This window comes from Electrona antarctica, assembly GCF_951216825.1.
Source record: "Electrona antarctica genome assembly, chromosome: 6".
Lineage (NCBI taxonomy): Eukaryota > Metazoa > Chordata > Actinopteri > Myctophiformes > Myctophidae > Electrona > Electrona antarctica.
The window spans coordinates 23,013,610-23,025,446 of NC_136811.1; the positions used below are offsets into that span (position 1 = coordinate 23,013,610).

The 11,837-nt window shown below is 42.0% G+C and overlaps 1 protein-coding gene across 2 annotated transcripts; it reads right to left on the minus strand.

The window, feature by feature from the left end:
- Positions 1 to 837: 837 nt before the first annotated feature.
- On the minus strand, positions 838 to 3,352 carry LOC306925229 (actin-binding Rho-activating protein). Of its 2 annotated transcripts, none has more exons than XM_079503942.1 (2): positions 3,123 to 3,352; positions 838 to 2,680 (listed from the first exon to the last, which is right to left on the minus strand). In XM_079503942.1, the coding sequence occupies exon 2, from the start codon at positions 2,631 to 2,633 to the stop codon at positions 2,121 to 2,123; it is 513 nt and encodes a 170-aa protein (XP_079360068.1). In that variant the 5' UTR covers positions 2,634 to 2,680; positions 3,123 to 3,352; the 3' UTR covers positions 838 to 2,120. The 2 variants fall into 2 exon arrangements, with proteins under 2 accessions (XP_079360068.1, XP_079360067.1); XM_079503941.1 differs by having other exon boundaries at positions 3,118 to 3,352.
- Positions 3,353 to 11,837: the final 8,485 nt, after the last annotated feature.

Sequence of the window (11,837 nt, forward strand, 5' to 3'; positions counted from 1 at the left end):
TTGAAAAACATATCATTGTAAATAATGGATTATCATATCTGTGACATATTAACCAGTGCCTGTGCATACTTGTTAACCGTTATTCTTAACTCTAAAAGTATGCTGAGTTATCTTAATATAAAATACATTCACTGAGATATTTGATGCTATATATGAACATGATGTAAAAAAAGAAAAAAAATTGTGTTTCACAATGAAGAATTGTAACTCTGATTAAATCTTATTGCTGCTTCCCATTGCAGTGTGTGGTTACTGGTTAGTGAAAGGAATGAATAGGCTAAATACCCTTATCAAATGGTGTCACTTTACGCTACTGCTCATTGATTACTTCTAGCTACACCAATCACAAACGGTGCTTTCACTTCATATATTGATTGATTGATTGAAATATTTATTAACAGTTTGCAGAATTACAGTACATTTCAAGCACAAACTCAATACAAAGGCTGTTAACTGAGTGGACGACCCAATTAAGCATTACACTTGTTTACAATAGGGTCCACCATGTTCAATTCATCAAAACATTTAGAGACGTACAAATAGACACTTCTATATAGACAAAGAACAGAACAGGAATTCATCATAATGGGGGTAAAAAGGGAAAAGAAACATATACAGTGAGGGAAAAATGGGGGGGCGGTGGGGGGGATTCAGATTTTACGGGGGCCAGTTTCGAATTGCAGCCATCCGTAGGTGCCCTTTGAGAGCGGTTTTGAAGGAGTCAAGGGATTCGCATGTCTTAATGACTGTTGGTAGGGCGTTCCACATTTTGGTGGCATAGGAGCGAAAATAATTTAGTCCCTTGTTTGTTTATAACCATTAGGCTACAACAATAACAATGTGTAATGCTTCATTTTATTTGTTCAAGCATAAAAGTAAAATAGGCAAAACCTCAACTTGATCCTTTTTGTAATTAGAAAATATAGACCTTATCTAATATCTGTGTTCTGTATCTTGCAGATGCCAACATATATTTTAATGATCAATATTCCCTTTCGATATAGTATGAGTAGTATACAGTACCGTGTGTTGTATATTTATAGCAATGACTGTTATTCTGTTAATGTTGTATTCAATGCTATGCTGCTTTACTAAAGTTATCTATCTTTTCGCTTACCGAACAGATTTTCAAGCGCCGTGTGGATAGCTTGAAAATCTGTTATTTTCGGCGAGCGATATTGTTGTATAACAAAATGTGCATTACAGCAGGCTTAAGGCAGCATTTGAAGCCTCTTGCATTGCATATCCTGTTTTGCACAATATTGTTTTACAGTACCATACAATGGTTAACAAAGTAGGAATGGTTCTAACAAGGCCCGACTAAAGTACAGAGCAGACGGAAGTTGCATGTCCTCCATTCCCCAGGCCAGTGGGATCAGGTTCATCCTATAGCACCATATTGCCTGTCAAGGGCCTACTCATGTTCTCTCTGGCTGTTGTCCAGTCCCATTAACCAATCTGGCCTAATTTCAGCTGTACCCTTCCATACACGATAGAGCTAGCAGAGGAACAATTGTGAAAAGGGATGCATTCAGCACATTGTGAAGGGTGGGGGTGGGTGTTTGATTCGGGGCATACAGTTTGGTGGAATCAACCAGGATAATATGCAATTTTCTTCTTTTTTTCCCCCATTCTTGAAGGTGCATATACATTAGAATGCAATAATAGCCATTATCACTTCGTTTAATACATTTAGGTCTACAATGCCAATTAGAATTTGAGCTACTCTCATGTCAAATTTCAACATTAAAATAGCAAGTAAATGTTCCACTGGTGTTGAAGCAGAAATAATATCTATTCATGGATGCTGGTCTGAAATAATTATGCGTTGTCCTTTCCACTGAAGACTGATAAAGTTTGTTTATTGTTCAGGATTTTATTTTGAAGACTTTATTTTTTTTAGCTTTTATTATTTGCTGTATCGTGTACAGTAGAGAAAAAGGCCATAGAGATGTCCAGGTCCATGATTTTAGTCAACAAACTTGCTTTTATTTACAATGTGCAATGAAAAGCTCAATTGTCCATCAAAAAGTGTCATATTTTTATGAATGCAGTGCAATGACTCCCCTCCATAAACCCTCTTCTTTGAACCAGCTGCAGTCCAGAAAGCCTTCTCTTGGTCACTGAAGCAGAGTGATGACTACTCTGTCATCTTGCCCCTGCCACAACATCTCTCCCTGAAAGAGAACCAGCCCCTGCTTCCTGGCTCGTAACAGAACCCCCACTAGTTTGTTAGAGATGGTCACATAGTGCTCAAACAGTTTCCCAAATTCTACCGTGATCACATTCATGTTATCACCTCCGCGTCCACGTCCATTTGTGCCCCTTGGCTCTCCGATGTCCCTTATCACCTCGCACAGCTGCTGCACCTCCCGGATGATGTGTGTGTGAGCGTCCTTCCCCCGCTGCTCCGTAATGGAGCCCTGGAGGGGCTTCCCGTAGCCATCCTGTCCCCTCTGGAGGACAACTGTGGTGGGCTTGGTGTCGTGACTGAAGGGGTTTTGCTTCTGGTACTCCTGCCGTTCTTCGGACCACTTCTGCCAGTTCTCCTTCAAGCCCTTGACAGAGGCCACACACGCTGTCCCATCATCACTGCACTGAGGAGGTGGAGAGAGGTCACTTTCTGTTTGCATGATGCTGTCTCCTTGGATATCCTGCACTTCAAGGGATCTATGCAGCCCTACAGCAAATCGAAACAAATAGCATCTGTTTATTTGGTTGTTTTAATTCAATGATTTGTTTTTTTTAATAACCTAATAAGTGCAGGTTCTGAACTTGACATGTAATACCTTAGTACCTTATCCTTCCCTCATTAAAGACTTGACTGTAGATTATCTCAGTGAAAAAAACATTACATTTGGATCATTGTTGAACAAATAAATTGTAGCTTGATTATGATCAAAGGGAGTAATACTAAAGTCGTCCACATAAATCTGCTTCACCCAAAGAAAAAGAAACAATCAATCACTGACTCAAATACCTACCATATCCCCCTTTTCCACATAAAGAAATGAACGCAATATAGGCATAATGACAGATGTGTCGAAATTGTTGTTCTCATATGAGAACAACAATTTCGACAATATATGCTGAGTGTCAAAACAATGAAGCACCTACCTTACATGATTTTCAGAGGACTATAATCAGGCTGTCTCTTCAGCTGCAAAACATATCACTGTAGTGGCCTACCGACAGTATACAGTAGATAACAAACATTGTACTCATATGCATGCAATGAATGCAACTTTGAAGTGGTGCGACTCTGCTGACAGTAGGGTACTTTACTTGTCCCGAGGCAAACCCCCGCTGACGGACACCCAGCTCCGCCAATGGCCGTTTGGACATGGCGTGGGGCCGATGGATACAGCTCCAATCATAGTCCATGAGCCGGACAAGTTTTCATTACGAAATGAGTGGGCAAAACCATACCTATATTAAATTGTTTAGAATGTCAATATAAGTAAATTAATATATGATAACACTTCCACAGGAGCAGCTTTTTCATATTTATCACACATTTTGTTATTTTCACCTATATACATGATGGGTGAATAGGATGAAAAAAATTAAGAACTAGTGATCACCATGAAACTTCCCTAGTTGATTAATTACATAAAAACAATGATTTATTGTATTACAAGTTTTCTGAAATTGTATCTTTAAATATGCAAATTAGGCATTATATAGGAAAATATGCCTGATTTCGCCTAACTTTCCCGAATCAATATTCAATCCAAATATTGGATTGAATATTGGATTGACAGTCAACATTCTTATTTCATTTTGTTAACATGTCAAAGGTTTTAAACGAGGGAATATTCAATGTCCATATAGTAGCCAATGTATCATCTAACTATAAATGCAAAGTCTGTCTGTACAGCTGTACGTTTGTAATCCATGTAACTCGAGAACCGCTCGCCCCACCTACTTCAAATTCGACACACGTGTTCCACACCCCCACAGGGAGTGCAGTGCCCGGTGTCGAGTTGGTCGGACCCATGGTTGTCCAGAACCGCCAAAAAAGGCCTCTGCCCGGGCCACTGACATCACAAGGCTCTGCCTCTGCAACTCCATATTTGGGCATGCCTAAATACGGGTTCGTCCCACCGACTTCTGACATCTGCATAGACCCCATATTTGGGCATGCCTGACAAAGATGGGCATAAATGGTGATACCGCTGACATCACTTCTGACATCATGAGCTCAACAGCCAGCTAATAGATGGCAGTTACAGAATACAGATCACCTTTTTTACATGCCAATATGCCCAAAGGTACCCGAGACTACCGCAACTGGATGCGTGACGCACAACAACGTGCACGGAGAGCTGAGTCAGACAAAGCACGAGATGCACGCCTAAAGCTGCAAGATCTGTGGTTGGTGTCAAATTTGCACACTCAGTCCACGCATCACCCTGTGTCGGTGTCCAACCGACATCATCTATCCATTCACTCTGCCCCGCCAACAGTTTCCAGTCCGACCCTGCTTCGGCATGACTGTCAATATGTCTCAGGGCCAGACACTACACCATGTTGGGGTCTTCTGCATGAGGGACTTCTTCAGCCATGGTGTTGACAGCTGAGTGTACCAGGAAAAATCTGTCCCCCTTTTGCAGGTTCAAGTTCGGTCGGTCACTCCTTCTGTCTGTTATAGTACGGTGCAGTTGAGTTGAGTTGACTTGTTCCAGGTTCTAGGTATATTTTATGGTGAAATCAGATCCCAGGGCAATACTGCGGCTCGCATGTAAGGCCTGGGAAAAGTACCGTACTGCTGGGTCAGAGAGCACCACTCCCCCCCTCTATACGACTCGCATAGAGAGCAGAGCCGCCCCCTGGCCATGTGGACAGGTTGAGCCTTTCAGGAATATCGGACGTCATATATACAGGGTTCACGTTGTCCTTCCACTCCTTCTGCCTTGTGTAGTGCACCCGAACGGTTGTGAGATACAAATCTCTGTGTGCTGTTTGTTCCTTAACTGTTCCCACCACCTCACTGGAGGATCCAGTGAGTGGCGTAGCGGCTGGTCGGTGAAGTCAGTCAGTCAGACCCCAGGACCCTACAGCGACTCGCCTGTAAGGCCTGGGTATCTATTGAACTGCTGACGGAGAGAGCACTGCACTATACCTCCAGCGTCTCGCCTAAAGGATAGAGCGGCCTCTGCTATGACGGACACCCTCAGCGGCTCGCCTGAGGAGCCCGGTCGTTGAACACAGAGGTCACAAACGCCTCGCATGTGACATGAGTTGAGAGGAAAAGCAGACTTTAGTAGATTTCTTCTTCTTTGTCCTGACCGTGCGTGGCAATTGAGGCAACTGACATATCGCTCACCCAAAAGTGCATTATTATACCCTGCAAACATACATTCAATACATTCAATATTAATTACACAGGTTACTCACCAAAATAGACGATGACCAGGGCGTTGCTTTTTCCAAAAGTGTGAAGATTTATTATAAACTTGTAGTTGCATACAAAAATGATATAATCAATAAAAATAAGGAAAAAATAAGAACAAAGAGATTGTTTAGAAAAACTGGATATATACGGTAGATAGAAGTAATAAGAAGTTTCTAAACTGGGCTATCTACTTTCTTTGAAAGGCTAAGAGCATTCTCCGGTCTTGGTACCTCTCCTCTCCCCTCCGGTCTGAAGACTCTCCCCTTACCTCTGCTCTGAGGGGTTTTATACTGTATGTTGTTGAGGGGGAGGTAACTTTTGTTTTTTGTTTTTTTTTGTTTTTACCATGCTTTGATATTTTTGAAGACGCCTGGCGCCAAATAACTCACTATGGCTTAGTGAGGGGGAAACAGACACGCATTCTTATGCCAACTCCTAATTATTTATGGGCCCTTACTTATCAACTAAGGAGATCTAAGGACCTTTTACCATGTCATATACAAACACACTTCCTACAAACATTACATTTTAGCATTAAAAACTAATTAAAACACAATACTGTTTCTAAGGATCTAGGGAGGCTAAAATAACATCATCCCTATTTTATCTTAAAACTTGTATTTCATTTAACATGTTTAGGCTTACACCACATGTTGTCATATGAAAACATGATCAACCTGGAATCAAACTTCTACTTAGTTAGTAGTTAGTAGTTAGTAGTTAGTTAGTAGGCAAAAACAATCGTCCCTTCTTCAATTCAACTTGTAAACCATTACAAACAAAACGGTTACTAATCATATTATCAGATTCAGAGGCGAAAACAAAATCAAAACTAGAGATGGGATTTATGGCTCTTTGAAGGGAGCCGGATCTCTGGGATCCGTTCCTTTCAAAGAGTCGTTCAAAAGACTGGCTCTTTTGAACGACGTTCCCAATGGGGGGGGGGGGGGGGGGGGGGGTGTGGGGAGGGGTGGGGGGGGAAGGGGGGCAAAAAAAAAAATGTCTGCCCAGTGTCCCCCCCAGTGCCTCCCCAGTACCTCCCCAATATCTGCCCAGGGCCTCCCTAGGGACTCCCCACTCCCCAGTGTCTCCCCAGTGCCCCCCCCCCCAGTTGAAACCCCCCTGCCCCCCTCCTCCTCTAAAAAGGAACGGCTCCCTACTGTGAACCGGATCCCATCGTTCCTTTCAAAGAGCCGTTCAAAAGATCCGACTCGTTCACGAACGTCACATCTCTAATCAAAACACAATAAAATAAACTCATAGTGTCTGCCACATCAGCTGACATGGGGTGAAACTAGGGGTGGGGGTGTAAATCTCTCCTAGAGACTTTGGGAAACCAGGGGAGGTCACAATAGGTCAGTCAGACAGTTTACTAATCTCCTAATATGGAGGACAACATGCAAGTCTGCTGTTCCGTTCCCTTTTATCGTATGGGGTATAAAATATCTTCTCATAGTAACCATATAAACTTGACCAAACACTTTGGCGAACAACACCAATGATCTCATCACACTCATGACATCAATCACCCCTAAACCGCCAAATTCTTTGATATATCAGTGGGCCTGTTGTGGAACTTCCAAAGTTCCCGTTCCTGCAGTTGAGTCTCACTGGGTCCACCCAGGCCGGAACGTCCATCCTGAACAGACTCACGACCCCTTGGGTAAACATTATAAGCCTCGCGACCCCAATGCCCATATTCATTGCTCTGGGGCCGCCCGGTCTGCATTCTGGGGAAATTTTCCTCATACTTTGAAGACTGCGTCATATGCTGGAGAGGCGGCCCCTCCCTCAGATGAGGGTTGTCCTGAGAAGTCACCGGCCCCTGACCCTTGACCAGCGGCTGCTTTTCGCGATTCCCCTGACCTGACCCCAGCCAACTTCACTGAGGCCTACTGCCTGTCCACACATGGCCAGTTCTATGTGGCGGCCAGTAGGGTTAGCAAATCAAGCAGGCATTCTTGCTCGAGATGAAGAGACAAACAAGAAGTGCCAGTTTATCAGAAATGTTGTTTTTAAAGAGGTCCTTACAATATAAGTGCAGTGCCCGGTGTCGAGTCGGTCAGACCCATGGTTGTCCAAAACCGCCACAAAAGTCCTCTGCCCGGGCTCTGTGCAGGGCCCCTGCCCAGGCTCCCACGGACTGGTAAATTCAGTCCTTTATTTCCGAGTGATAATCAGGCCCTCTTCTTGGGGTTGGTTATTGCATGTTTGTAATTTGCACATTGATGTGCATTTCAAGCCATGTCAAGCACGTGCATCCTGGGAGCTTGCATTTGCGACTGCAGCAGCTGCAACACTACATCAGGAGCTGGAGATCCCTGCATCCATTCGACAGTGCGCCAACCATCATCATTTCTGGCCCAGCCATGCTGAACTGGGCTTGGGACTTGCAGGTGTTGTTGAAGACTCCCTCTCCAAATGCCAGCCTGGTAGTTGGCACGCATGGCATGCATGAAAAGACAGTCCTTGCATGGTGTCAGCTGGCTCGACTCAAGTGCCCCACGTTGTGCACAGAAAAACTGGTTAGTCCGGGAGCCGTGGGGCTGAACGTGGTTTCGTCAGATAAAGTTTCTTTCTCAACTGATTCTTGTAGCTTGGGGTCACCTCTCACAAATTCAAAAGGGTGCCCAGTGATATCCCTTGGGCAAATTTAGTTATTAACCCCTTAATGCCTGAAATACTAACAAATCCCTGAAAATAAAGTGTTATGGTATTTCATGCGAATTACTTGGTCTAAATGCATCACATTTGCTTTCTACATGCGTTTGTGGATGTGGATAGGCACAATGTAGTAGATTTATGATGAATGCATTATTAACTAGAACTGCACTCTGTCGAGTGCCTACTTGCTTGTTGCACACAAGTAGGCCTGGCCTACTAGTGCGCAAGCAGAGCGTGCAAGTACTGTAGACCGCTACAAACGTTCAAATCTCAGCCTCTCTGTGAAAGAACGTTTGCAATATTGAATTATTAGGTTTAGCTATTTGCTACGTACCTTGCTTTTGGAGGAAGAAAAGTAGTATTTTGAACTATGGTAATGATTACTTGTGCCTGTTATGGCAGTGGTGTCAGATTACATATGTATACATAGGGGCATTACCTTTAGTCCACCCGACACTGTAACATGTCATCGTTACGTCACCTTCAATAACCATGAATTACACCCTGGCATTGGTACATATATTCATCACGTCATATGCTTATGTCTATATATGTATATGTCTATATGTATGTATATGTAATTTCTGTGTTGATTAGTGGTATAATGTGGTTACTCGGGTGGTCTGATGCGTATGTCCCTTTAATCCACCCGACACTGAAACATATCATTACGTCACCATCGTAAACCAATTATACCCTGGCATTGGTACATATCTTCATCACGTCATGGGACATACGCTTCGTAGCATGACGGAGAACATACCTGCACGGTCTGCTTCGTGCCAGCATATGACGTCATATCATGTACTGCTAAGGGACATACGCATCGTAGCACCTGACTGATAACATTACTTGCACGCTCTGCTTGCACAAGTAATTAATGCATATTAACCCCTTCATGCCTCAAACCCCCAAATCCCATAAAATATATTGTTTAAATGCATCAAATTAGCTTTCTAGAGTGTTTATCCGCATGAATGTGGATATGTACAATATATTTGATTTCAGAATAGGGCATTTTTAGATATTAACCCCGTCATGCTTAACACAGCAAAAGCCCATAAAATAGGCCTACAATAATGAATGCAAAAGCAACAAATTTGCATTCCAAAATGTGGTCATGTCCACCACACCTCCTTTCCTATGAATTAACTCGATCACTTATTACTTTATTACACTTATTACTTTTATTACTTCATTACACTTATTACTGCAGGTCTTTAGGGCTCAGTGGCCTGATAGGTCTGTCTTTTTCCATCCGAACTACTCTCGGTCTCATGCTGGTGTAAGATGCCCATCAACATTTTGCCACAAAGATGTTTAAAAGTGGGGGATCTATACATTCTCAATTAATCTGTTGGTGGTAGTGCAGCTGGTTTGAAGTACATGCATGACCTTTCCCATTCTTTTCTCCCAGACTAGTAGTCTAGTTTCCTCCATAGTTTCCTTAACGGAACAGGACCTGAAGGTCCAGAATGCACTTGCTTGAATGCCTATAGCACAAGATGAGTGTGGAAATCAGACCTGTTTGTAGCTACAGTGATTGGAGGAGATATATCATGATAGGACATGGTATTTCTAGCTGACCCCCGTCTCCCTGGCATCTCTGCTGACTGACCTGATATTGTAATCACAGTAGACCTATATCTCCAAGATTAGGTAGACATCACTGTCAGACAGGTATGTGGTTGACATCAGCTGGATGGTCCAAAGGTCTGATACATCAATGACAGTGACATCTGCATCAGCAGCATTCCTCCCGAAGTGACGTCTTCAATGTGGACAATCACTTCTTTTCAATGTACAGTATTTAAAGAATCGATTTTCACTCATCTTCTAACTGTGCTCATGCTTCTAATCTTTTTTTTTCTTCTTGGACTTTGTCTTTCTACAACAAACAAAGTGCTGCCTCTTTTCCAATATGCATGTTCATATTTATACCTTGCTTATTCGATGATGCTGTTTATTATTACTGTTCATCGGTGTTGAGGACCCCCTCTAAAATTAGATGATGCATCTCAAGGGGCTTATCCTTTCAATAAAGGTATATACATTTGCATTCCATCCTCTGTGAACATGGCAGTTAAGACTGGTGCCAGCTCATAGGCAAGGCCATCCTCCACATGAACATCACAGTCACTAGACAGGAGTACGATGACCATTGAATAGATATAATTTAGGTCATACACTTTGGAGTGTATCATTTGAATTGGATTTGGCTGTTGTTGCCACCATCTTCAACCTGAAAAGAAATATGCTACAGTTTCACTAATACAGATGGTAGAAAGCAGATTTGATACATTTGACTTGATTATTGTGCATACAATCTCATTCTCAAAAGATATATTTCATGGCATGTTGGGGTTTTCAGGCATGAAGGGGTTAATAATATGCATTAATAAATAATGCATTAATCATAAATGTTATACATTAATACAATGTGGATTGCATATCCACATTCATAAACACTGTAGAAATCAAAGTTGATGCATTTAGACCAAGTATTTTGCATGAAATACCATAAAACTCTATTTTGGGTGGATTCTTTTGTGTTTCGGGCATTAAGGGGCTAATAACAAAAAATGCCCAAGGGATATCACTGGGCACCCTCTTGAATTATTAAGAGGTGACCCCATGCTACAAGAATCAGTTGACAAAAAAACTTTATCTGACGAAACCACGTTCAGCCAAAAATCACCCTTCGGTTCACGGACTAGGTGGCGTTATGTGTTGATGTCCTCATTCAGCACTTATTTTCAAATTATTCCATTTGTGTGCAGATTTTTGCATTAAAAAGCCATTTAAGCATATATGAAAGTATTGAATAAGTAAAATGACTATTCCAATCAATTACCCTACTTGAATTATGCAGAAAGGTGTGATTATAGGTCTCTATACAATAATGGCTCAAACGTTGATCATATATTTTTGTAAGAATGTGTGTGGTAATATAGGTGTCCACATATTCAATGCATGATAACGACCACTAAGCTATGTGTCTGCAATGGTTATCATGCCAAACTGTGAAGTAGAGATGCACAACAAGTCAAAAGAAATCACACCAGCTTTGCCCACCCATTTGATTCTATAGCTATGGCCCTGGCTCGTGTTATCACACTATAATAGTGTTTCTGATTATATCTCTAGAGTTACAAAACGTATAAACACATGTTACCACTCATATTAAAGCTTAGAATGGTGAGCAGTTTTCTATAGCCATTAGGAACATGTTGGTTCTTAGCACACACTTCCAAAATGGGGATATTTGCAAGCCTTATTTTAAATTTCTTAGATGTGTGTGTGCAAAATACTGCATTAAAAGCCCATTTAAGCATATATGGAAGTTTTGTGGAAGTAAAATAACCATTCCAATCGATTCCCCATATTTGAATTATGCAGAAAAGTGGTTTCATTGGTCTCTGCACAAAGTAAGGTTCAAAAGTTGTTCATATATGTGTTGTCACAATTTGCATGTGGCAATATAGGGGTGCATGTATTCAATGCATGATAACTACCACTAAGCTGCTAGTCTGCGATTGTTATCATACAAAAATGTGAAGTAGAGATGTACAGCTAGTCAAAAATTCAAACAAGAATTTGCCCACCCATTTCGTAATTAACCGCAAATTAGGGGGGTCTGGCTCATGGACTATTACGGGGATTCCTTTCAGCTACGATGAGTAGTTGTGAAGAAAAGCAGCTTACAGTGCACTGAGTGCAGTGACAGGACAGAAATGTTGTTTAGTCAGAATGTAGGCCAGTGCTGCTGCTGCAG